General features: G+C 41.6%; 1 protein-coding gene and 2 long non-coding RNA genes across 4 annotated transcripts; 1 reads left to right on the top strand and 2 right to left on the bottom strand.

Annotated features, from left to right (window-relative positions):
* Window positions 1–6,631: 6,631 nt before the first annotated feature.
* LOC139073406 (uncharacterized) lies at window positions 6,632–7,759 on the bottom strand. The gene is made up of 2 exons (XR_011522102.1): window positions 7,470–7,759; window positions 6,632–7,343 (listed from the first exon to the last, which is right to left on the bottom strand). It is a non-coding gene; the product is annotated as an uncharacterized lncRNA (long non-coding RNA).
* A 5,420-nt stretch (window positions 7,760–13,179) lies between these two features.
* On the bottom strand, window positions 13,180–25,044 carry HEY2 (hes related family bHLH transcription factor with YRPW motif 2). Of its 2 annotated transcripts, none has more exons than XM_008544818.2 (5): window positions 24,846–25,044; window positions 22,802–22,880; window positions 22,587–22,670; window positions 20,252–20,333; window positions 13,180–16,288 (listed from the first exon to the last, which is right to left on the bottom strand). In XM_008544818.2, the coding sequence occupies exons 1-5, from the start codon at window positions 24,926–24,928 to the stop codon at window positions 15,603–15,605; spliced, it is 1,014 nt and encodes a 337-aa protein (XP_008543040.1). In that variant the 5' UTR covers window positions 24,929–25,044; the 3' UTR covers window positions 13,180–15,602. The 2 variants fall into 2 exon arrangements, with proteins under 2 accessions (XP_008543040.1, XP_070413094.1); XM_070556993.1 differs by lacking the exon at window positions 24,846–25,044 and adding an exon at window positions 23,049–23,335.
* Window positions 25,045–25,429: 385 nt separating this feature from the next.
* LOC139073405 (uncharacterized) lies at window positions 25,430–26,570 on the top strand. The gene is made up of 2 exons (XR_011522101.1): window positions 25,430–25,709; window positions 26,189–26,570. It is a non-coding gene; the product is annotated as an uncharacterized lncRNA (long non-coding RNA).
* Window positions 26,571–27,000: the final 430 nt, after the last annotated feature.

The raw sequence follows: 27,000 nt of genomic DNA, 5'->3' as shown, positions 1-27,000 counted from the left end.
GGAGTTATTTTGTGCCAACTTGGCAAGGTAAAAGCAGTGAGTTTTAACTGCTTGAGTTTCGGTAATTGTTGCTGATCTTTTCCAATCATAAAAATGCAATTAGTGTTTAAATATTATGTAATCTAAGATTTAAAATACACCTTACCTTTTTACAAATACTGTTTACAATCAAATAAACAACATAAAGATCCCTGATTCTAAAATACTCTATACACATTTGTTCCCAAAATGAAGCTTTTTCTAAAACTGCATTTTCCAGGTTTTGAAGATAATTTGGATGTGTATACAAGCATTAACTTTTAAGCCTTTGTTTAATCTTGAGCTTTGTTTGACTGCTAAAAGGAGGAAATAATTTTAGGTGGCATTATACCTACTCTGCATCATGCTTATATCCAAGTTCTACGTATTCAGATTACGTACTTTGTAGATTATTTGTGTATGTTGGAGCTGTTCTTAACCTGTTCTCCTTTATGAGTCTAAGATCTTTATTCAGTACGTTGCTGGTTAATTATCAAGCAGTTGGTTTATTATATTTTCTCCTAATAACCTGTTCTAGTTCATCATTTTATCTGTTATTTTACATTTTCTCTAAGAGATTCGTACAAATATTGCCAATTTCTTGCATCCGGTGTGTCAGTTCCCAGCAGGTGAATCATATAGCCCTCTCAAAAAATGGAGTTAAGTATCATCAGGAATTTTTATATTCAGAGCAAAATAGGATTCTGCGAGTTCCCCAAAAGAAAATATGGAAATATTGGCGTCAAAGAAGAAAAAGAATGCTATATAGGCATTAATTTTTTTCATTCTGAAATTTCAAAAACATTCTAACTTTTGCCATTCTTTGAGCTATTGGGTTTTTTTGGCCATTTTAGTTTAAATCTAAAATTTCACAATAGCATAGAAACAGACTAAAAGCTTGATTACAACTAAAATGGCTTTGTTTTACTTTCCTTTTAGCTGTGCTGAGACTAGTTTGGAAGAGGAAAATGATGAGTATTTATTAATGGTCCAGGGGGTGGAGAAGAGAAGATGTGACTCTAGTGTTTTAAGGAGCCCTATATTGAGGACTTGACAGAAATATATGCGTATTATTATTATTGTTATTGCCATTAACAAAAATAATAGGCACCATTCACTGATTATTTACCAAGTGATAGGTACTTTAAATAATTACAATATGTGGTGGGGCAAGGGTGAAGAAAGTGGATACAAGAATGAAAATTGAACTTGAAAACTGGTTCCCAAGCTAGCCTAAAGGCTAGTAGGATCTGGAAATCTTGAGAAGAGGGGAATGGGCATTTCATCTTAGAGGATCTGGGATGATCAAGACCTAGCATCTTCACCGAGGATGGCCATGTCAGGCTGGCTATAGCAGGGGACCTGTGCTAGGGAACAGCACAGGTCTGGATCAGATCAGTTGGTGCAGCCAGATTATGGGGGACCTTAAGAAAAGCTATGGAGTTATGAAGGGAATGCAAGAAGCCTTGGTATTTGATAGGATAGATAGAGCTAAGAATCAGGAAGAATCACTGATGACTCCATTATACATGTTCTATGTGATTAGTAAAGTTGGAGTAGCCTAAAAAGTAATAGGGACGTTAAGATGGGGAAACAGACTGGGAAGAGAAGGTAAGCTCAGCCAGATCCCCACAGAGAGCACGGCTAGATGGTGGCTGGAAAAACAGGCTGGAACTTACGGTGGGAGGAATAGATTTTGGAGCCATTAGTTTAGCAGTTTGAGAAGATTTGAGTTCTCTCAAAAGGACAATCTATAAAAAGGACAGAAGACCATGGAATAAACCCAGGTGAGAATGCAATAGTGGAGAATAGGAAGAAGTACGATAACTAAAAAGGAAATAGCAAAATAGCAGTAAGAGAGGTAATGACCAGATAAGAGAGATCAAGAAGGAAGTGGCAGAGAAGAGGACAGGATGTTGTAAAAAGGTCAAGGAGACAATGAAGGCGATTAAGCACAGATGAGTGGTGAGACAATGGCTATTGGGTGCAGAATAGATTAGTAGAGGCAATATCACGGTGGGCAAGTCTGTCTATGAGGCCATTGCTACAAACATGATTCAAGGTGCTGATGGTCTGGACTACAGTGAGAAAGAGACAGCAAACCTATCAATGAATTAGATATTATGGAAGAACAAATATGGAGAAGAAAAAGAGGTGTTAGGAAAGCACTTTTGTTCAGGAGCCAGAGACTGAATTAATCTTGACTGCCAAGATCAACTGGGTTGCCTTCGGAAGGTGACAACTTCTCTGAACCCTTAGATCTTTATCTGTACAGTGGAGATGCTAACAGCCTCCATGATGCTTCACAGAGTTATTGTCACTTTCGACACAAAATAACAAATAACTTTTCTATAGATAAGAGAGATAAGATGAATTTTACTTGAGCCCAAACTGAGGATTATAACCCGGGAAGGCCTTTTCCACAAAGGAAGAAAGCGTTCTGGAGAAGATGGTTTTCGGTACAGTGTTATACCTTTTTAGAACAAAAAACATACATTAAACACACCCAGGATAGATATTCATCAAAGTTTCAAAGAGGTGTTCAGTTGCAAATTAGCAGATCCACATGACCCTGATGTGGGGAAAGGGATTAATACAGGCTTTACCAACAGGACGGTGCCAATAAGGCGCAGGAGGAGAAGTATGCATTCTTATTTTAAGAGAGTGCATTCTTTACTTTAATTGTTAAGCAGATGTACAATGTATGTTTGATAGGCCATAAGTCGGGCTTCTTTGGTTCAGACTGAATCAGTTTTGAACCCGAATAGTTACCTCATAGGCCTCAATATGTGAAAATCTCTTGTCATCATTCATTTAGTCACTGATTTAGCAAACACTTATGGAATTCGTACTCCATGCGAGTCATTCTTGTAGACACAGGCCTACAGAGGGCAATAAGACTGTCTCTATCACGTTGAGTAGGAATCAAAGAAGAAAATGATTAAGCTTTCGATTATGGCCTCGTAATTTGGAAAGCGTGCTGATTGGGAGAGAGGCAGAGCAGGAAGCCATGTTGCATTTAGATTTGGACTGAAGAGAGGTCATCCAAATGCAGCTGTCCTGTACATGGGTTGAATTTTTGAGTAATGATGGTAGATTTGGAGGAGATTCTGCTCTGAGGTGAGAACTGAAGCCTCGAGAATGGAAAGGCTTGCCAAGGCACTGAGTGAAGCACAAAGAAGAGCTGAGATTTGCAGGCTTGACTTGGGCTAGAGGAGGACATAGGAGGAAAATCTGAAGGAAGATGGTCCGGACAAGTCTGGGTCAAGGAAGCCAAAGAAGAAAGACCCTGAAGATTGCAGCGAGTCATTAACAGCATACGGCATCTTTCTTGTTTGGTTAATTTTTTAATGGAGTTTTATTTTGTTTGGTTTTGATATCATTCTTATTGTGTTTTACTCATTCTCTTGTAATTTTTCGTCAAAGAAGTACACTTTTTCTAAGTGATATTGTCATTTAGACACAGCACTATATCACAGCACCTACACATAGCACAAAGTTGCTGCTTTGTAGAGCCAGAATATTGTGCTCGATTCCATGTTTATGAAGAACGGGGAAATGGTGAAAGACTGTTTGCAGAAATGCTCCACATATGGGGAGGTTCTTTAAAGGTAAAGAAATAGAAAGTATATAACCTGCACAAAAGAAAGCAAAGGTTATTGGCTGCACACCAAAAATATTTTTCTGACCTTGTCAAATTATTCTATTTTAAACAGAAAATTGTCATTCATCTAGGATTGAACTACTCTAGTGGATGTTGAGTTGTGCGGATGCGTACCAGAATTGTAAGAATGGCTGAGCGTAACCAAGCATGGGCAGGAAGGAAGGGAAGAACTTTTTTCAGCGTCTAGTACAGTGCTGGACATGTGGTTGGTGCTGGATGAATGAATTATGTAATCAATTTAACCAAGAAGTAGATTGTTAGGACTTCTCTTGAAGACAGTCACATACATGTTAAGCCCCTCATAATGCTATTTCCACTGAGAGAAGAACAAATGGAAAAAGAATTAAACTGAGTCATTCTGAATAATGTCTGTCACTTATTGAGTTCTTTTGGATGCTGAACACTGAACTAAGCACTTTATCCATAATAATAGAATCAATCCTTACAACAATTATCCTTATTTTGTAGTTTAGGAAACAGAGTCAGAAAATGTATAACATTTAAAGTCACACTAGTATGTGGGGGAACCAGGATTCCAACCTGGATTTGCCCAGCCCAGATCCTGTCTTAAGACTCCCCACACTACAACAAGTTTTCTGGTGGCACTGTGGGGTTTTCTTTAGAGCAGTCTTCACAAATAGGGCGGTTCATAGGGAGAGTTGCATAGAAGCAAAGAGGAATTGCGGGACATTTCAGGTTCTCTTTCAAAAGTATAATTGAATTCTACGCATTACAACTTCGGTGAAAGTCAACCCCCATTAGCTGCTTATTGGACAAAACCAGATTCCATAGAAAGAAGCGGAAAATTTTTAATTAAGAATTAAGATTAAAAGCAAACACAGTGTACTTGCATTTGTGGATAAGTGTGTTGATTTGTGAAAGCGATTTTTCTTCAGTAAAATTTTTATTTATTTAAAAATAATCTTGGCTACATCTCCATGTTGATCGTTATTATTTTATTGACTTAAAATGGTTCCTTTTTTTCATCTTCTTCCTTTACTAAGTAGGCTATAAAAAATATTTTTACATTAGTTATGTGAAAGGAAAGCAATTTAAATTTAAACCAAGGACCTACTTGATTAATTAGCTTTTTTTCTGATTATTACATCCTCTGAATTTCTATAATGTATGTAACATAGTACATAATATTTTAAATAATTTGCTATTGTTTTGTGTTTGTTATGTTTTTGTAAATTCCTTGAGGTCAGAGTTCAGAAAACATACTTCTGCCTTGCAAAGTGATGATCATATAATTGGGGGTCAAAATTGAAGCAGTTTTTTGGTTTTGATAATTAGTATCATCCCTGAAGGCAGTGAAGTGACAGTAAGCCAAGAGCTCCACGAGGATTGGGTCTAGGTCAGATTCATCTTAGTATCCTCCAGACTATGACAGTACTTGACACATGGTAACAATTCAAATGACTCTTGAGTGGATAAATGAAAGAATAAGGCCAAAGACTGGAACTGGCACTTCTCAGAAGAAACATGGATGACCACTAAAGCTTTGAAAAGAGGATCAACTTCTTTTGTAATCAGGAAATGCAAATTAAAACGAAAGGGATTCTGTTTACACCCATCAAAGTGGCTAAAATGGAAAAATCTAATAATATCAAGTGTTGACAAGGATGTAGAACAACTGAGACTTTTATACACTAACGGTGGGAGTGTAAATTGATGCAATAAAATAACTTTGGAAAACAATTTGTTATTATCTAGTAAAGTTGGAGGTTGCCATACCCGGCAATTCAACCCCTGGGAAATCCTGCATGTGAGCCCCAGGTGATATATACAGGAATCTGCCAGCAGCACCATCGTAATAGCCCCAAACTAGAAGCAACCTAAATGTTGATGAAGAGCAGTGTGGCTAAATCTATTGTGGTATAGTCATACAATGAAACACTACAGAGGAATGAAAACAAATGGATTACAGCTCCTCTTATCAACATGAGGAATCCCAGAAAAATATTAATTCATTTATAAAGCAAGTCAAATACAGAATTATCCCATTTTATATGAAGTTTTAAAATGCTAAATTAAAAATATTGTTTATTGACATATACATGAATGGTAACTTATAAATAAAAGCCACATAGTAGTTATTCCCCATTAATGGAGACGATGGAGGAAGGATTCAGCAAGAAGCACACAGAGGGGACTGGCCTGGTGGCGTAGTGGTTCCATTGGCACGCTCTGCTTGGAGGGGTCCAGGGTGCGTTGTTGGGGTCCTGGGCACCGACCTATGCACCACTCATCAAGCCATGCTGAGGCCCCATCCCACGTAGAAGAACTAGAAAGACCTATAGCTATGTACTGGGGCTTTGGGGAGGAAAAAAAAAGAGGAAGGTTGGCAACAGATGTTGGCTCAGGGCCAATCTTCCTCACCAAAAAGAAAACAAGAAGAACCACACAGGGGTGTTTTATAACAGTACAGGTAGTAGCATGCTGGGCAATAGGTACACAGGGATTCATTCTCATTTGATTATTTATAACTTATACATATGTTATACTATTTTCTCTACCAACTCAATAATTAAAACGAATAACAAAATGAACGAAGACTTTGGGATAATGGCATGCAAGCAATATTTAGTTGAGCAAAATTCCACTCCTCTCTATTGCCGTAGTTTATAATGGTACTTTTCTAAGGTAGGAAAGTTCCTGGCAGGTTGAAAATGATAAATGTGAAAACAAGCCACAAGGTGGCATCCTAGCCTCATGTGTCTCATTCAGATTCAGATTCCACGTAACCCATACTTATCTTGGAGATGCTATAATATGGTGCGCTGAAAATCTAGAGTTTATTGTATTCATAGGGAGCAGCAGAGGATTTTTTTCTTTTAGCTTCTTTCTTCTCATTTCATCGATTGTGCTTGATTTTCCTTGCATATGTACTGTGCTATCAGATTAAAGTTTGGAGGAAGCATTCAGATAAATTCAATGCAACAAGTGTGCAGGTCCAGCATATGACGTTTATTCATTCATGCCTCATTCAATCATGCATTCATGTATTCATTCATTTAACCAATGTCCACAATATTTGTTGAGCTTCCCTTCTGTTCCACACACAGGGCAAAGAGGCCCTGGAGACTTAACATTGTGAACAAAAACACAGCCACTATCATTTGCTTTCAGCGTAGTGGTGGAGACAGACAGTAATTATGTAATCACAAATCTAAATTGCAACTGATAAATTCTGCGAAGGAGAAGTACGTGGTTCACCCGTTTCCACAGCAAGGTTTTGAACCAGTTGGAGATACCAGAGGAGTGATCCGTTTGTTAGATCTGAAAAATGAAGATGAGTTGTTACCTAGGAAAAAAGAACATTCCAAGTAGAAGGAACATGTGCAAGCTGTTGTAGCAGGAGAGAGGAAGTAGAACAGGGGCTGAAAGAGAGCCGGGAAGGCTGACGGCAAATCAGAGGTAGCAGAGAAAGACAGACGAGGAGAGGCCTGAGCAGTGGGCAGGGGACAGATCTGGCATGGCTTTGTAGTCTGAGGTTAAGGATTTTGTCTTCACACTGAGAGCATTAAGGAGCCACAGAAACGGGGTTGGGCGCAGCAGCAGCTCAAAGCCCACTCGCAGTCGTTGGTGAGTCAGCGGCTTTATCAGTACACGGGTTTCCCCCGCTCTCCGAAAGTAGGGCGTTCCTATGAAATCCTTCCTAAGCCGAAATGACATAAAGCGATAAAGCAGTTACCATTAGTTTATATGGGGAAAAGTTTTGAGCGTTCCCAGACCCCAAAAAATACCCTACCAAAATAAATCAAGATAAAGCACAGTTGCTCACAGACTCGGTTCAACGCTGCGGGGGCTTCACGCGGAGACGCTGAGTGCAGTTCCTGGGGAAGGCGCTTGGTGGCGCCACTCTCGCTGCCGGGGATGGACGCTGCCTTTATATAGCTCGCTGCCAGACAAACGCTGAAGGCTGTATCTACTTTTCGCCTTTTTTTTTCATATTCAGATTTCCTTTGGTTAGCAAAAACCGGTACTCACGTTGGTCTTTCCTAAAGAGGAAGTGGCGTAAAGCGAACTTTCGGATAGCGGGGGGAACCAGTATCTGAAAGAGTCGGTCCGAGTGCCGGATAATGACGCAGCTCAGTTCACCGGCGCGTGATTAGCTTTTTGATGATGAAGGATAGCGTTTAAAAACAGTAATGTAATTTCAATCTCTGCCATATTCATTGGATTTAAGATTTTTCTTTTAAAGAAACTTGATTCCATTGTATTTATTTTGAATCAGACTAAAAACCACTGCTTTTTAAAACAGGAAACATAAAGTGTGGTGTTTTAACAAACAGACCTATTTAGCTCATCCACAACAAACTAAAAACTTTGGCACCTAAAATATAAAAGATATGAAAGAAAATGTTTACATGATGGTCGTGTTGCCTCAGAAAGAACGGTGTATTGGAAATCAGGAGCCCTGGGTCGGTGACTATGGCAAAGATTATCTAGCTTGGCTGGACCTGAGGTTTTTTCATCCGAAAAATGAAGCACAGGACTAGGTTATGTTCTTCTAACTCTGAAATTCTGTGAATCTGTAAATATATTCATAAAAAGCAAGACGTCCATGCTTTTTATTTAATGTAATCATTTAATGTAGAGAGAATGGGTGCTGGGGACTACCTTGGTGTGTATTTGAATAAAAGTGGGTGAATGGGACCCAAAGTGACTTATTTTGGATCATAAGACATTTTGAATAAACTGAATTTGAAGAAGCTACACTTCCATTTATTGAAAGTGTACTGTGTGCCAGGTCTTATGTACATTATCTCATTTAATCTTGAGAAAATCTTTGTGAGACAGGTGGTTTTTTTTATCCTATTTTACTAATCAGAAAAACAAAGCTTGCACGGGTTCAGTAATCTGTCCAAAGTCACACAGTTAATACATCTCAAGATGTATCCAGATCCGTCTGATTTCAGAACTCGTCCTTTTAGTCATCATACTATTCATTGAAGAGTTGAGATTTTTAAAAATGACTTATAAATGTTGAGTAGAGATAAATTCACTAGAATTATAAATATGGATTTCAAGTTATTTATAAGTGGTCTGTGGAATAAGTACCGAGAATTTTACTAAGCCCCCACATCTTAAACAAAACTGCTTGATAGACTTACGTACGTAATTAAACATGCATCATCCTGGAAGCGACTGTGGAGTTGCACTATCGTTAAACAAACCACCTCTTTGTTAATATGTCCTTCCTGTATTAATAGAGGATATGCTTACAGAATTTTAACTTCTAAATTATACATTTAAAAGGAACAATTGGACAAATAACTTTCACCACTTCTCTCACCATGTCATATCATGAAGACAGACAATGGTGAACTTTGTTTCTCCTTTTGTCTCAAGCTCCTGAGATTCAGAGCAAGGAAGCTGCCTGCTGGACCTTGGTGTTTGGAGAAGTGGCTAAAGGTATTTCTGTTGAATTATTGCTCCTGTGTTGTTTTGTCTGTGGCTCCCACTCTTGGGCATGCTTGGCGTTTGACGCTCACATCAAGGGCATAGCTCTGTTGTGAGAACTGGTCAGCGTGGGCCAGATAATTCATGGGTTTATTGCTGAGACCCGTTCCCATGATAGGCATGGTCGGGAGGCACTTGGTCTTCAAGTCTGTTCTCCTGGTGCAACGCATATGCCTTAAGCCTGCTCAATGATTCAGCAGTCATGGATGCAGGGATATCTTTTGGGGGGCTTTCTGAACCTTGAAAAGGAGGCACAATGGCTATCAAGCCTCCTTACTGTGGCAGTAAAGGATGTTTGTCACCATAGGCAACGCTTGTCCCCTGAGCTTGGCTGTACCCTCATCTGATGTTCACCAGGCTATATGTGGGTTGTGATAATGTCGTTACATCTGACCATTTGTTCTATGCCATGCTTATCTTTCTGCTGTCAGAAGTATGTCAAAATAATAAAATAAATCTAACAGTGGCTACTTGTGAAACTTAAAAAGTGACTGGCTTAGTTCCTGTTTAGGAGGCAGCTTGTGACTGTGACAGAGAAATGTGTTATGACGAGAGTAAAATATGGTCTGTGTGCCTCTCTGTTTTGCCCTCCTGACTTTGAACACGTCTCCATCATCTTGCCAGACCCCAAGGGAAACCTATTTAAAGCAGCTGCGCTGGGACAGACTGGCTAGGACAAGGAAAGAGGCCAGCCATTGCTGGCCCAGGAGAAAGTCCATGCAAACAGAGCTACACAAAACTTCACTCGCATTGTTTTATTGAAAAAAAACTCTTGAGGCTTTCTGCAATTAAGGAAAAAGGTCCAAAAAGAAATAATGAAAGATCCAGGAAGCAGAGTTTTATAGTATGGTAAATAATATTCAGCTTGATAGTTTATAATCAAGAAAGGAAGGGTTAACTCAGATACTTAGTTGTTTTAGGAGTTTATGAGCAATTTTAAATTTGTCACCCCATTACACAAGTGAAACATTATGAATAATAGCCATTCTCTGCGAAATAGTTTTTCTTCTGCATGAGAATATGTGACTTTGTTTTCACTGCAATGAAAATACAAAACTAGTACAATGCAGACTTAATTCAAGAAACCTCAGAGTTAACTTGCCAAAGATACTCAACCTCTTTCTATCCCTTAAAAAAAAAAGTTTACAAGGCATTCCATTACATGCATATACCATTTCATACGCATGAATCTCTCCATTCCCACAGACGAAGAGAATGACAACAGAGGTCAAGGAAACAGAATATTCGGTTCTCAGAAGACCAAGAACTTAGAGGCATATAAAAATGTCTCTGGATATAAGATTTTTGAGAAATTATGCACATATAACTGTTAACTGTTATAGAAAGCATGCTTAGCTGTAGGCCGATGAGTTTAGATTAGTGAAAAAGCCCTTCCTCACAATGAGAATTGTTGAAGTGCATGGGTTACTGAGCAGGTCTTCATAGGCCAAATGAAGAATGTTGTTTGATGACATGATGGACCTGGAATGTATAAACATTCACCACGATCCAGCATTCTGCCCTCTCCCCTCAAAAAAAATCTTTTATCTTTTACATCCAATCGAAGACAGGATTTTTCTTTTCAAACTCAATTTACTCAGATATCTAGTCTTAATACTTCACTATTTTGCCTCACTTTTGTCAACTACCTTGACTAGGATGATAGAATATTCTTTGGTACCCTTAAACAAGGTAGTTTAAAACTTTCTTAACTCCGAACTGCTTGAAAGTTGAAAGTCAAAACCAGAGAACTGCTAAAATACTTTCCTTTCATGTTGTATTACAGAATAAGGTAGAGTTATTCCTTTTTTTTTTTTATCCTTTCATATATTAAAAGGGTGAGATGATGGAGGTTTTTATGCTAATAGTATAGACAGATTTACTCTTGTCATTAGTCACAAGTGATCCCAAGCAGGTTGAAATTCTTGGTTAGTCTGAATGAGTTTGAGTCCAAAAAGGCCCTGTGAAAAGCCACAGCCTAGAGGTCAAAGGCTTGAGAATCAGACAGGCCTGGGTTGAGTCATAGCTCAAACTGCTGGCTGTGACCTTGGACAATTAACCTCTCATTCTCCGATTCCTAATATGTAAAGATAAAATACTATCTACTCCATAGGACAGTTATGAGGCTTAAATGAGAGAAGAGATTTCAAACACTCAGCATGGAGCTTAGCACAGAGAACAACCAGACAGTATTAGCAGTAAGGATTACATTTTATTTTCTTCTTTAGACCTGTGACTTACAGCGGGTGCTGGTTCTGTCAGTTATACCAGAGGACCCAATTCCCTGACCAACCCCATTCCTGCCTGTTCCTTTGAAGTTAGAAGAGAGGGAGAAAGTTGCCCCTGGTACGCAGAGAACCATTTCTCATATGCTTCTGGCCCTTCATACAAGATGGTCTATGGAAGCTTTTCTTCTTTTTAAGATCCCCCATCCGAGTTCAAAGACTTATCCCTCCAGAGGCTATGAGCTACAGTGACAGTTTATGATGTCATGTTTGCTCAAACGCTTTGTTGTAGTTGCTGAAATATTCACAACATCGGTTATTGCTTAGATCTTAAAAGAATTACAAGAGGAAGTCAAACTCCATTCTTCAGTAAAATTCAGAACTAGGAGTAGTCCCAATGGGCAATTAAAACATGAAAAGCTTAAAAAAATACATTTATCTTTAGATCATTAAGCCATTACAAAGTCAATCCAGATTCTTTGGCTGGGACCTGATCCCGAGGAGATATTTTTATAGTCAACTAAATCAGCCTCATTTCTCTAGCTAATCTCTAGCCATGGATTTTTTAAATCATACATTCGAGTACAATATTATATAATAATATTGCCTCAAATCCAAGATGCATTTTTGTTTTTCATTTTTACTCTCTGGAAATTGGGATGTCTTCTATCAATGTGTAAAGTTATGCCGCGGTGGCACTTTTCCTTAAAAACTGCCTGAAACCAATAGTATATATTCCAACTGATGGAGTCAGACTCTTGGAAATATGGAACTTTAGAATCATCTTGCTTTGTGATAATGTTACTGAAGGTGATTCTCTTACTTTGTGTTCACTTAATTTTTAGCAAAAGAAAGATAATCCAAAAGGCTTCATGAAAATTGATGCTAGCTATGTACGTGTGGATCCTAGAGCCACCACTCTAGTTAATAGTTGGATTTTTTTTGTTTCAATGTTACTATAAAAGGCCCTTAGATTTCTTCAAATATGATAGGAAATAGCATTTCTGTGATAGCAAAAGACCCCAAGGAGAGCAAAAAGCCTCTGGACTAGTTCCCAGAATCCCTTTCCTCACTCTTGGGGCCCCTCCTTCTTTTGAGGGTCCCTGTGAATAGCCGGGGTAGCAGCCACACCTCTGTCAGGCTGTGGGATCACACTTTCATGCGCTACTACACACCATGCAACACCTGATGTATACAGCACAGTGCTGGGCACACAGTAGTTATTCAATAAACGCTTTCTGGCACACTGATACAAAACTGTTCTAATTAGGCATAAATATAGCTTTTAACATTTGGGGAAAACTAAATTTCTAACAATGTCCTTTTTTTTTCTTACCAAAAAATCCTTTAACTTTGAGAATAACTTTTACACAAATAAATGCCATCAATAAATCAAACCACGAAAGTTCTTTTTCCCTTGAACTATGAGAACAATTTTTTTTTTTCTATTTTGGTAGCAAACATGAAAATTACCACTCCTAAAGGTGGAACACCACTTTCACAAAACATTGGCTTGGAGATGAAAAACTCAATGGTAAAGGTAATAGAAAGAGGGAAATATGATGTTAAAAGCTTATGATGTGAAATGTTGATCAAGGACCAATTAACTTTAAATGACATAAATTACCGACAATGATTATCTTTAGGAACACTGACAACCCTTAGCAACTATGTGGCAAGTTGGTTTGCAAATATTTTAACCAATTAAATTGAAAAGTAATAACCCATATGTAACTGGGAAAAAAGAAATATAAGAAAAAAACAAACAGAAAGAGAAAGAGAGGAGAGGAGCAAGGAAGGGGATTTATCTTAAAACATTTAATCCAATTTTTAAAAGAAAGAAATTCCTGATCTCTAAAACAGTTTACATTCCAAAAAACGAAAAGAAATTCTTTGAATGCTGACATTACAATAGGCACAGAATCAGCTATGAGATCCTAAACAAAAATTATTTCTATGCCTGTGATCCACAAATCATGATTAAAAAGCAAATTTCAAATAGCACTAAATCCATTTTATTTGCTACCTAATTCCAGCATAGCTAACTGAAGATACAATAACCATGGAGTTCACAGACAGGAGGAACATGCTGATCTGTTTCTGCTCATTTTTTTAACCCACTTACAGACAAAAGAAATTAGATAAACCATGCTTGATTTTTCAAAACTGAAATAATATAAGAAGCCTCCCACTTTTTTCATATAACTTTGAGCAAAATTGATATGTATAATAAAAACATTACTTTTTATTCTTTTCATATGTTTGGCCCAATAGCTTGAGAAACTCTGAAATAGTGTCTTTTAGGCTTCATTCAAGAAAGAGGAATATCGGCATAATTTCTACAGCATCTAACGAACTTTCCATTGAGGTAGATACAGAGGATTTATCATCACGAGGCACGTATATGCCTACCTTGTATGCATGTGATGTTTCAAAAACACTCTACAAGTGCTTTTGAGTTACAAAATGTGTGACACATTCTAGCTTAGTAGCCTATGTTTGGTGCACTATTATTTGGAGTTCTGGTATTTGCACTTTTCCAAGAACCATGGTTAAAAATAAAGGGCAGAGGAAACTGATCACTTCCTGCCTCCAAATCATGTCATACCCGCCGTGCTTAATTGATTTACAAGCTCAGATAAATGCTATTTTCAAGCAAGCTGTGAATTATATCAAATGACTTTGAAAGAGAAAAAGAAAAGCCATGGCTTAACTTATTAGTGAAGGAAGGCCTTACTTAAAATTCATGTCAACTTTCCATTCTGCAAAGTAAATCTTCCACATAAAAATAGTCAAAAAGGACTTCATTTAATTAGTGACATGTAGACTTTTGCATAGAAAAAGGTTACAAAGTAATGCAAAAAAAAACTAGGTACAGTAATTTTAAAACAAATATTTAAAAGTATACTTTTGCATAATGTTTAACATTCTCATAATGTTTATTGCTTTCTCCACACAGCAGAGAAATGAAGTGCATAATAATACATGCTGTGTCTTTATCTTTCAAACATAAAATCTCATGTGCTCAATTTCAATGTATTAAGAGATTATTTTGTCATTAAACAAAATAAAAAAACAAAACCAAAACACTATTACGTAGCACTAGTCTAGGCATGGACAAAAATAATTTATGTACATCCCTTGCATACATTCATCTTGATTTGGGATCAAATGCAGTTACAAAGTTTAACACAGAGCGTTTCAAAATTGTGGCTTCTCTCTTCCCAATGCCCTCTCCCTGTCTCATCACTTCCAGAAATGCAACTTCTCCCCAAAAGGTGACAAGAATAGATACTACACGTTATCAGGACAAACTGAAGAGGACAAATATGTAAAAACAGTCCAAACTGAAACTGAATAAATTAATCTAAACTTTTACAAACTGGCGAGTTTTCCAGTTGGCATGAATCAAAGAGCCTCTGGTGGGACACAGTAGACAAATGCTTCTAGGTGCACTCTGTAAACGTGTGGTTTACATAAAGAAGCACCATCTTTTGAGCCATGAACAAAAAGTGCCTGGGGGTTTGCAGGCAGAGCAGAAATGCTTGTTAATCTGAGCATTGATGGAATAATTGCTTATACCAATGCATTGCTAAATGTCACCCGCCACTTGGCAAGTCTGAACAGAGAAAGCAAACTAGGATAAAACTAGGTCTTTCAAGTTGAAAATTATTTTCAGCAATCCTTTTGGCCAATAAAAACCTGTTGGTTTCAACAAAGTACTCATCTCTGGCATTGTATTAAAATGTCTGCAGCCTAATGCAAGACGCTTGTCCCTTTCCTTTCTTAACCTAACCTCTATGCTCTTCTTTACTTGTGCAATGTTATATGTTCAGAAGAAAACTTTACTAGCTCAGGCACTTATGAAACACGAATTTTTTTCCATCTAGTTTCACGAGAATTCAGTCAGGGCATTTTCCTTCCCAATCACACACACTGATGCACCGCTGGATGGAACCGTCCATGTGTTTTCCAGGAAACTTTTAAATGGAAACAAGGGTGAAGTTTTCAGAAGTTGCTGATGTCAGTTACCAAGCTGCCTTAAACAAAAAAAGAGAAAAAAGATAATACCACATTTCCACTTGTGAGGTTTGTGTCTCAAATAGCTTTATTGCTCCTTTGTGGATCTGTAGACATCTGTATGGCTACTTTCGGGGTGCAGAGGGTTTAAGCTGACTCAGAAATGAAGGACATTCAGTTACTACTGCAAGAAGTCCAATGAAAACTTAAAAAGCTCCCACTTCTGTCCCCCACGGTCGGTAAGGTTTACTGTTTGTTCCACTGCTTGTCTGCTGAGGACTGGACGTGGCTGAAACCGACAAAGGAGGGCTCAGGGCGGTGGCGGCTGCCACTGCTGCAGCTGCATTTGGGGGGAGCATGGGGAAGGCCCCTGCGAAGGACAGCGGGAAGCTGTGCGCAGCTGCCGTGGCTGCTGCAGCGGCCGCATGGACAGTGGCTGAGAGGGACAAGAGAGAGGTGGAGAGAGGTGGCACGCAGGGGGCGACACTGCCCGTCGATGGCATCCGAAGGGCAGAATCTGCGTGGGCAAAGGTGGCCGTGAGGAGAGCGGAGCCGTGGGCAGGAGGCACTTCTGAAGTGGTGGACAGGCGGCAAGGCGTTGACTCCGCCGCATGGAGTCCGTTGGGTTGGAGCAGGGCTGCGGGGAGATGGTGGAAGGCCGCTGCCCAGTGGTGCGGATGGAGGGGGTGATGGTGGTGGGCCAAGGAGGAGGTCATGGCCGCCGCCTCCCGCTGCGAGGCACACGTGCTGAGATGAGAGACCAAGCGCACGCGCAGTGGATCCGAGGAGTCCAGGCCCTCCACCGAGCTCAGGTACCGCGCCACCTCTGTTAGGCACTCTCGGAACCCGATGCTCATGAAGTCCATGGCAAGAGCATGTGCATCAAAGTAGCCTAAGGCAGGGTTTGAGCACAGGGGGACCAGAAGAAAGAGTGAGAAAGAAAACAATACCATTACTAAGAGTAACTACCACCTATGTTCCACTCTGTCCTTCAGAGATTTAAGTAGAATGACGATCCTTTCTGAAAACATTGTCAGCTACTTAGGGTTGCAATGTTCAAAGAAGTTAAGAAAGTGTACTTTGCAATTCACATGTGCAATTCACAACTCGGGCAAGGCTATAGATGATAGTTATCCTTGCAACCAAATGTCACAGTGCAGAAAAAATTAAGACCATCTGTGTTTCAAACACTTTGAGAAAAAAAAAGGTATCTCTCCTTTTGTACTGTGGGATAGTGAAATTCCCTACGAAACTTGTTCATGCTAACACATAGTGCCAGTCTCTCTGTCTCTGTCACATGAGTTGGAGATTAAAGGGCTTATCTGAGACACCCTCATCCGCCTGGCGTTTATAACAGAGATGTGAAATGCATCTTAGCAGCTTGAGGGCTGTTTCAGAAATGTGCTAGAATCTCATAAATGCTTCTTGACTCACAGTGTTTTTTATCCACAAAGTGAAAACGTCTTGTCATTACTTTGTATGAAAAAAAATTAATGAGAGAAAAATGGTTTTTTAAAAAATTTTGTTACTAATTTGAAGATCTTATTTTTCTATCAGGCAATATAAGGCTCCTTTACTGATATGAGATTACAGTAACTCCTAGTTTTCCTGAAGTTCAAATATATATTTCCCTCATTGGTTAGCTTACTTTTTCCTGGCATCTACCCAAGAAAAAAATGCATATTAATTGTGTTGGTATATATGTACCAATACCCACACCTATGGTTACTAACATAAAAGTGGGTGGAGCTGGGTCACATTTATGAGAATCACTTTTTTGTGCAAAGATAATATATTAGAATAGAAAATAGTAATGTCTGATTATTATCAGTGCCAATTTAGGGTACCGATGATAATCTGACACTTGGGGAAATATCACCAAATTAAATTAGTGACCTCTAATATGTATAAACATATCCTTTTCAGATTCTTCCTCATTTGCAACTTTTTTTAAAGCAATTTTCCAATTAAAATTTAGTCTACTCACTTTTGGGATGTGTATATACCTAAATGAGAAATATCAAACAAGGTTATTTTCACCTAAGGCATTTACTACATTATCTTTTTTTTTTTGGCAGATCGATGCATTACCTGTTTCATTTAGCATCTATTAATAGACTATCTTATTCTATAATCAAAGCACTTTAGAAAACAGTCACAATATTCAAAGTCCTAAAGCTAGAATTCCAACAGAAATTTGGAAGTCTCAAAAACGACATCTGGGGCAAAAATATACACCACTAAAACAGTAACAACAACAGTCCAAAGCTGATATAAGAGAATAACACGAAATGTCGAAGATCAGCAATAAAAATAGTGATCATCCCAGGACTTCAGCGTAGTTAGCAACAAAACCCTGGGATTAGCAGGGAAAGCTCTTCCTGAAGAAGACGCCCCCACGGAAAGATTTCACGTAAGCGCCCTCAGCGTTCTCTGGAGGGCTCTGCAGACTTCCAACTTCCATGAGAAAAGGAGGGAGTAATCATCAGAGTTGACAGAATCCAGAAACCCAGAGAGATTTAGAAATTTAGGTTACTGTACTAAATTCTCTCGAGGAACTACTTAATACCATAATAGACTGCAACAAAGAATGAACCAACGGAATTGGAACCCCAGGAGCTTCCAAGAACTCTCATGAGCGGGCATGGAGTAATTAAAATTTATGGTTTGCCAGCTATATGTTATTACATATGGCTGAGTTCTCTGTTGCATCTTAAGGAATATAAATTATGTGGTTCCCATCCTATTGCTGAATGCAGAGGGAAATGATGATGAGCAGCTGTCTCCTGTAACTGGATCTTGGGTCAATAACAATAGCACACAGGTCCGTACCACTTCCTCTGTGCCCTACAGCTTTAAGTGAATAAACTCACAACAACCTTGTGAGCCGGACACTATCACTGTCCTCATTTTACAGGTGAGGAAACTGGGGTTCAGAGAGGGTTAGTAATTTACCCAGGGTCACAGAGCTAATAAATAGCAGAGGCAAGATTTGAAACCAGGCAGCCCAAGTGCAGAGTCCATGCCCTTCACCACGGCACTATGAGGACCCCATAACCATTATGAGTCTTGGACGATGCGGGCCCACACTGCCAGCCTCCCTTCTTCAAGGCCCACACATTCTGCTGTGTATGACCTAAGGACCTGGCAGTGAGCCGATGAGCATGGAGCCTGCTTGGAAATGTCTGTTCATAAACTATTCTGGGATGAATTTTAGGACTGTTCAGGTAGCCAAGAATAACAACCAAGATGGAACTTAGTTTTTATAATAAGGCATAAGAACAATATTACTCTTTAGAAGTACAGCTCATGCCAAATATCTGAAACCCTGATAAGAATTCTTAGCCTTGTGGCTCACAATGCCAAAGGAGGTAGAGCAATCAAACAACCTTTCTCGCACCATCAGAAATTCAGTCAGTCTCCTAATATCCTGAGGGAGCAAATGCAGAGACAGAATCACGGGGCTGGGGAGGTCTTTAGAGCTCAGAGTGCTAGTGTGGCCTCACAGTGCAGCAGAGAACTTCTGTCTCAGGTCAAAGGCGAGGCAGTGGCCAAGCTGGGCTGGACGGCTGGCTTCTACCATTTCATCCAGTTCTCTTCTCTATTATGGAAGAATGCTTGCATCCTATGGTTGGGGTTACATTTCGATGAGCAGAAAGCACAATTTCATGCCCACTCATTCAGGATGGTTCCTTGAGAAGTGCAACTGAAGGTAAGTGACACTGTGTGGGCTTCCCTGTGCAGTGACCACCCTCCACCCGACACAGGTAACAGACGGTGAAGGGCAGGGCTGGGTCCCACAGATCCTCAGCAGCATGGCACTGCTGGAGTTAAATACTGAATACTTCCATAGCAACAGGAGAACAGCTGCCTCCCTCCAATGCCCTGCCCCTGCTCTGATCTAGAGCAATCTATGGTACTGTCATAAAAGGCTAATGTTGAGCACAGAGACACGTCCAGGGTGTAGTTACAGCGCTCAGCCCCTTGTGGTACTCTGTCCTTACCCAGTCGTCAAATATATTGAATAACACCCTTGCCTATGATGAATAGCAAAGGCTTAACCTGAAGGGCGAAAAAGATACAAAAGGACAAAATCAAGTCTAAGTGATGTGTGAGAAGTGGATAATGAAATCTGAATGAGTATTACAGCTTTCAGGATCTCAAGTCTATAATTTTTAGCACAAGGTGACGGTCTGTCCTGACCCCCTGGATATCCTTCCCCACATCACTATCCAGTGCAGAGGACTCCTCTCCAGGGCACTGGGCACTGGGCACCTGCTTGTCTTTGCTCTCCACAGGAATGACTGCTCCGTGCATGGTTTCCAGCACAGAGATTCACTACCAGCACTTCAAATGTTCTGTCTGCTCTAAATCCAAGACCGACCCAAATCTGCAAACAACAATGAAGATAATTCTAGAGTCACTTCCTTTGGAATAGCTGCATTATATTAGGTCCCAGCTCTGTTTGAAGGGGGGCTCAGGCGAAGGGAAAGAAGAAGAGGTTGCCTCTAACCTCCTGTTTATGTTTGGGTGTTTGTTTTGTCTCTCTGCACAGATTCCAGCATGCGCTTCTGAGGTCCCAAACAAATCTCGGACCAGGCTGCCGTGAATGAAGCTTTACTCCCACAGTATTATGAAAGCAAACACAAGCCCAGGGTCAAGTGCTTCTTTTGTTCCAGAAGTTCTTTCCCACGAGTTCAATCCTGCCATTAGCATTGATTTCCACGGCTTTAATCTGGGATCTCCTATCTCAGCTTGTTAAAGAACTCTTCAACTATGACTTCCCTACAATCTTAGGGGGAAAAAATGAAAAGAGAAAGGTGGGAAGGGGGAAAAAATGAAGTCACTAACTTACCTTTACCCCCGGTTGCCTGAAGCATCTTCAAATGATCCACTGTCATTTGTAATATTTCAGCCTTTTCTAACTTTGCAGATCCCTTAATAAACAAAGAAGAAAGTCTTATAAGTCCTAGGGAAACTAATTTGGAATATTTTACACTGAATTTTCAATTTTCCCTCCCACTAGAAAATTTTAAATTAAATTTTTTCACAGAGAAATCTGAATTCTTTCCAAACTTTACATGAAAACACTAATTACTGTGTCACACCTAATGACAGATACTTGCCATTTTGACTTTTAAAGACTAAAAGGCATAATAAATAATTTTATCATAAGAATAATTATACTCCTAAGTATACTCCAAAACTATTACAATTGCTAAAATCTCAAACTTTGCATCTAATCCCTACCTTGGTTAATCATAAACTTTATTTTATTACAGCACATCCAGTAGTCTTAAATAACACTGAAGTCTAGGTCGGGTGAACCCAGCTCTGGAGGATAAGGACATGGGATCTTAGAAAATTATTGTTAGGAGTTTTCAAAACAGAAAATTCTGTCTTTACTTTTACGTTTTTCTCCCTAATAATTACCAGCAGGTGTCACTGTGAATTCCAAGACCATAAACAAGACGGCAAACTGTACTACTTATCTAATAAGCATCATAAGTGCTTAAAGATATTTGAACCCTTTAAAATAGTTCTTTATAAAATTGTCTTAGAAATGTATTTTTATGTCCCCCCTCCTTAAAACAAGGCAACCTCTGGAAACCAATTGAAATACAAATGTGCCACCTCAAACTGTCTCAGAGGGCTGTGGGTGGCTTCTAATTTCCTGGAAGAGCTACATAATTAAATCAATATGTCTTTTTGAAAAGGACATTGAAGTTTATTTCAGGTTCCTATGCTTTACTTGTTTGGTGAAAATTATCAGCACCCCATCCGTGGCGAGAGTGCCAGAGTTATTTAAACTGCTCGAAAGAACACTGTTCTAATCATATTGTGACAGGGCCAGCTCACTAGGGTCGGTAGCCAAGTTCGGCAAATGGGAAAGCCTGTGTTTATGGCAACTGACTGCCAAACAACTGAGGCCAGCTTTTAAGGTTTGTTTTAAGTCAACATTTTAGAAAAATGTCCAACAAACCAAGAAAAAAAAAATCACCAAACTGACTGTTCCTCATAACTGTAGACGTTTTGGCACTCAAAGTAAAAACATCACTGATGACTGGCATTTTCATTTTCAGCCTATTGTCATTGAAAATGCTAGTAATCAAAGCTAGAATTTCCTTACTATATTTAGCTTATCAAAGATAGTTTCAGCATATAGAATGGGTGTCTCTTTTCTCTTAAAAATGTATAATCGATAGCATATTGCATCTTGTACTTCTGTCAATGTTCAACTTTCCATGCAGATGGACAGGAGTTTCAGTGAAAGTGACTAATAACAAAACTGCAGTTTCTGGATAATGTCCAAAGGCATTGTAGGGCTTGCTTTATAATGTTTGTGGTTCATGAACTAAACAGCAAAATGGAATAAACAAACAACTGCTGTCTTATACCCTATTTGAATTAAATTGAAAGTATTTTCAACAAGGGTATGATCCCGTATTCTTTGAAAGATGCTCTTAGAAGTCTGTGCCATTAGCCATGGCGGCAGGAGAAACCAAACTTTTCCAAAACGACAAAGGAAGATTTAAACACTTGGCTTCCTACTTTTATAACTGTGCAAAATCTTTTTTTTTTTTGTAAAGGAATACCTGAATTCTGAAAAGGGGCATTTATGGCTACTTTGATTTTTACCAAACTTCCAAAAGAGATGCCCCAACTCAAATATCATTCTATTCACCCAGCGATTAAAAATGAAACCAAGTGGCTTGGTAAAGAAATTTTATTATTATTATTAGTTAGGAAACAGAACTAGAGATGTTACTTCCTGGGCTTTGCTTACTTTTAAAATAAAAAGGTTACTCTTTTTTTTTTTAACAGTTTGAGACAAAGATGAAATTTCACATATCTTTTTTTTTTTGTTTGTTTTAAGAATTCTACATACGGCTCGGTTTTAAACAAAACCACTACTGGTATTCATAGAAAGAACAGAGAAAGCATGAACACTGTTACCCTTAAGGGGAAAATAAGCTGAAGAATGGGAATGTTTTTCAACTTCATGATGGATTATGTTTTTAATAGTTTTGCCACAACAAAGCATTTTATTGAAATAGCTGCTCTGTACCAGATCAGGGCACATACACTATTATTTTAATGAGCTTTAACAAGAACCCACATTCCCAGATGAGAGAATCAGATTTTTTTGAGCTTTTTGGTTGAGGTGGTTAGGGCTGAGGGTAGCTTACTTGTTTTTCAAAAGCGGTTGGCACCAGCCGTCTCAACTCAGATAAACTGTTATTTATCCGATCTCGACGCCTTTTCTCTATTATCTATCCCAAAGAAAGCAAAACAGCAATGAAAGTTTATGAATACACACATGATAAACTTCCTCATAATGGAAAAATACAACTGTTACACATTCGGCTGGATTACATGAAATAAAAAGAAAAAAACCACATACCCCTCTCCTTTTCTTTCTTGCCATAATTTGAGATGTTGCTGTTGGAGAATTCGATCTAATCACAGAGCTAGTACTTTGCCTAAGAAATAGGAAGAGTATGTCAGGTGCCGAATTAACATAAAAATGCTTTCTTCTGGGCACTCGATGGCACACATTAAGTATTAAGAGAGATGGCACAGTTCAGGTCCGTGCGATTTTATTCTTAATTCTTGCTTTACCCTGAACATACTTTGCATTCAGCCCTTACCTTTTTTCAGGTAGAAATCATGCCCCGCTTTTTTTTTTTTTTTAAATTTTCAGGAGTATCCAGATGCCAAATCCATTGGCAAAACCGCCCCTAGACTTTTATTTGGTCTCCCAGTGAAATAATCATGGGCAGTCAGGGTGAGAAGTGAGCTATTAGTACTGCCTAGTTCCACTCATAAACGTTTCTTCAAAGTCATCTAATCCCGAATAGCATCACTCCGCCTCTCTCCATCAGACACAGTGAACAAGGCAAAGCTATTTTAAAATAAAGGCCATGCTTAGCACACTATCGAACAGATACAGTCGTCACGTCAAACTGTTGTCCCTAGACGCAATGTTTAAAATAAACAGAAGTTATCTATTTCCAAACTTCAATTAGTCATATCTCACAACAGGAAAAAAACCGACAAATTTTAATGTTTTGCAGACTAATCTTCCAAAAGAATGCCCCGGATTAAATACGCCATTGGTAGGGAAATTAAAATGAGATCAACTACGAGGGAAATGTTTTACTTTGAAAATGAAACTGTAGGTGAATCTCTCTCAGCCTTCAATCTAAGCTTAACGCTCTAGAAGCTGCAATCCATCGTGAGTTTCCTAATGAAGAGATATTTTATATTGAAAGCTCAACCAACCATTATTTTGTCACGTAATTTTTACGATCCTTTCTAGTTTGTATCTGTTTCTCTTCATAATTCATGGAGACTACGATTCTTTCTGTTCTCAAATTCTCCAGGTTCCTGCTATTTGTTCTCCTTCATTTTAGAAATGTTGCACACACCGGGTTCTTATTACCTCGCCTTCTCACTTCTGGATCTTATTTCTGAATTCACTGTCCCCCTCATTCCCACCCCTTTTCAACGGGTTTCGCCTTTCACATGACACATCTTCTGTTTTTCAGACCTCATTTTCTAAGATGACATAACAACACTTTAATAATTCGAAGATACTTTGCAAACAACGTTTCATGTAAATATCTTTGCGTTCGCTGATGTCAGGCTTTGGTCTGTACGTATTAGAACGACAAAATTGAAATAAAATCAGTTTTCCAAAGGCAGGAAGAATTTTGCTCGTTGAGTGACAGATAAATAATTAAGGTGCTTCTGGGGATGCCAATTAGAAGCAATTATCATTTGACCCGCCTTGGCACTAAAATGCCTCGGTAATCTCCCTCTGTCACTGGAAAGTGGAGGTCTGGCTTCTGTGATCACGACCCCGATCTTTTCCAGACTTAGGAACAAGCAGTCAAAGAGACGATGCCCTAAACGATCCTTACATCTGTCACTCACTCTCCCGTCAGCCAAGTCACACACGGCCAACCTGGAAAGCTCAAGCTACTCGGCCTTGACATCGCAAATTGCTTTCATTTCTCAAAAAAAAGCAAGTCATTTTTCAAGTCCCTTTAAAAGTAAAAATCAATCTGTTTCTCTTTTCACCCGGCCCATGTTGAAAGTGCTTCCAAACACAACTTCAGTGGCGGGGGCGTCGCCGGTCTCCGGGACGTGCCTGTCCGCGCGCCCCACGCTGACAGCCGGGGACCCTCCCTCGCCCACTCCTGCGCTCTCTCTCAGCCGCGTCCCCCGACCTCTCCGCCCCACCCCTACAGCGAAACCCGACAGCCCTCGCCCCACCCCAACGCACGCTCCCAGAGCGCCCACCGCTCCAAGTTTCTCGGGCAGAACTTTCCCCGCTCCGTTAGGACGCGCGGAGAGGAGCCTCGGGATCTCCAAGGAGCCGCTCGTGCACAAAGCTCCCGACGCCCCGGGCTCCGGGCAGCTCCCGCCGAGCGCGCGCTCACCCCAAGTAATTGTTCTCGCTCCCCACGTCGATGGTCTCGTCCATGTCGCTCTCGGAGGTCGTCTCCTCGCAAGGGCGCTTCATCGCGACGAAGACCGCGCGGGCGCAGCGCCCTCCCCGCCTGCCTCCTCCCTCCCTCCCTCCCCGGGCCCGGCAGGCGCGGCTCCGGCGGCGGCGCGGTCAGCTCCTCGCCGCTCTTTCCCACGCCGCAGCCCAGCGCGACCGCAGGAGCCGGCGCCGGCCACGCCCCCCCGCGCGGGCGGGGCCCCCTCGCCCGCCTCCCGCGCGCAGGCTCCCCCACCCCCCCGGGCACCGCCTCCTCGGGGGTCGGCGTGGCCCGCGATTGGCTGGGGCGGGGGGCGGGGCCGCGCTCGCCAATGCCCGCCGCGGGGCTCCGGCCAAGGCGTGGGAACGCGGCCGCGCACCTGGGGCGCTGGAGCTGCGCGCGGGCGGGGCGAGGTCGCCGGCGGCAGCGGGGAAGCGCGCGGGCGTGGGCGCGGGCGCGGGCGCGGCGGAGGCGGGCCGGCTGGGGGTGGGCTCCGCGCTCCGGCTGGGGCCCTCCTCCGCTCGCCGCAGTCTGCCGGTGAAGTTGCGGTCTTGTGTTTGAACACTAACCCCAAGCGCGTGGCTGAGTGTGAGCGAGCGTGTGTGACGTCGGGAGGCGCCGCGGCTTAACCGAAGCGCCCCGCTCGGCTATCCCTTGTCTGGACCAAAAGTGCTGACTGGCTGACCCTGGCGGTCACATTTGCTCTCTGGGGTTTTTGAAAACCTTAAATCAAAGTTGCTTTTCTCTCTGGCAACTGCCGAGGCTCCTTCCGCGGCCTCTGGGCTGTGAACAGATAAGGACGTGAGTTTCCCCGACCAGGTACTTAACCGCTGGCGGTCGGAGGGTCTGAGAGGTGGGCCACCCTAGGACTTTGGATTTGCTCTACATCAGTTATTTCCATTAGGCCAGTGGGGCTGTGGAGAGTAGGTCCCGCCGAGTAGCCCGTGGGCTGAGGTTGTGTCTACTCTGGTGGCAGGCAGGACTAGAGCAATAGTGCGGGTATTTCAGGGCACAGTTTTAGTCGTTTTTCAAGTTCGACTTTTTCGGGCTTGGAGTATCCAGATAATTGCAACTCTCCACTCCCCCTGATGTGTGCAGTCGCAGCGGTAGAGTTAATTAGGATTCCGGACGTGAAAAAAAATCGCTCTTGGAAGTTGAATTGTTCTAACGTACGAATTCGTGTCCAGTTTTTAGAGCATTGGACAACGTGGGTTGTAGAAACTCTACATGAGCTTTCAAAACATGTTTTCAAGCTGTCTTTTTTCTGCATGCGCCGCGGTGCCTGCAATTTTGGACAGGCTGCGCCGGTGTGCCTCCGGAGGGCAGGAGCTGAGCAGACCGAGCGGGCGGCGGGTCGGTCCGGGTCAAGCCGGAGACTCCCCTTCGTTGCGCCGGGACAGCTCCGTGCTGAGTGGAGAAAAGCCTCTGAGAAGGGGGCGTCTGTCCATCACCACGGCCCTCCGCCACGGACGGAGTCATATTTGGGGGGATCTGCTTAGGACGTCCCTTTGACGCTCCATTCTCTCTCCACGCAAGACCGGCACGGGGCGGGGAGGAACAGAGGAAAGGATGCGACGTGAAAGGACCGGGCCCGGGGGGGGGGTTGGGCTCGGGGAGAGCAGGAAGGACCTGCAGCCAGCGTGTTAAGCCCTCATTAAAACACAAAACCCCTTCCCCACACGCCCTCGTCTCTTTTGTGCGGTCCCCACCGCGGTGCCTGCAATAACCGTGTGAACAGAAACCCGAAACGTTCCATCCTGACTTCTGAAAAGTAACCCCGGGCAAAGTACACAGTTGGCGGGGGCCGGACGGGGCTTGGTGGGAGTGGACCAGGTCAGGTCAGGACGGCGGGGCCGCGGGGGGCGGTGACCTCCCCAGCTCGGCTGTCGGCCTCGGGGCGGGTGGCCGGCCCGCTCAGGTCTCCGGGCCTCTGCTCGCCGCCCCGCCGGCGGCCTGAGCGCGGTGCGTTGAGCTGAGCCGGCGCGGCCCCCACCTGCTCAGACCTCTCCAGACGCCACCCCCTCCAGATCCCCGCGCCCTGCGAGTGATGAGCCCGACGCGCGCGAGGTGCCCGCTCCACCTCCAAGGCGCATGTGCCAGTGGCCAGTCC

Source organism: Equus przewalskii, chromosome 9 (genome assembly GCF_037783145.1).
Source record: "Equus przewalskii isolate Varuska chromosome 9, EquPr2, whole genome shotgun sequence".
In the NCBI taxonomy this organism is placed as follows: Eukaryota; Metazoa; Chordata; class Mammalia; order Perissodactyla; family Equidae; genus Equus; species Equus przewalskii.
The sequence above is the reverse complement of the archived record's forward strand: the minus strand, read 5'-3'. Positions and strand labels throughout refer to the sequence as shown.

Bases quoted from the DNA above. Each gene is read 5' to 3' on its own strand.
- HEY2 (XM_008544818.2), bottom strand. From the start codon at position 24,928: ATGAAGCGCCCTTGCGAGGAGACGACCTCCGAGAGCGACATGGACGAG. The intron at 22,881-24,845 runs GTGAGCGCGCGC...CCTATTTCTTAG, and splicing joins AGCGAGAACAATTACTTGGG to GCAAAGTACTAGCTCTGTGA. The intron at 22,671-22,801 runs GTATGTGGTTTT...TCTTTGGGATAG, and splicing joins CAAGAAAGAAAAGGAGAGGG to ATAATAGAGAAAAGGCGTCG.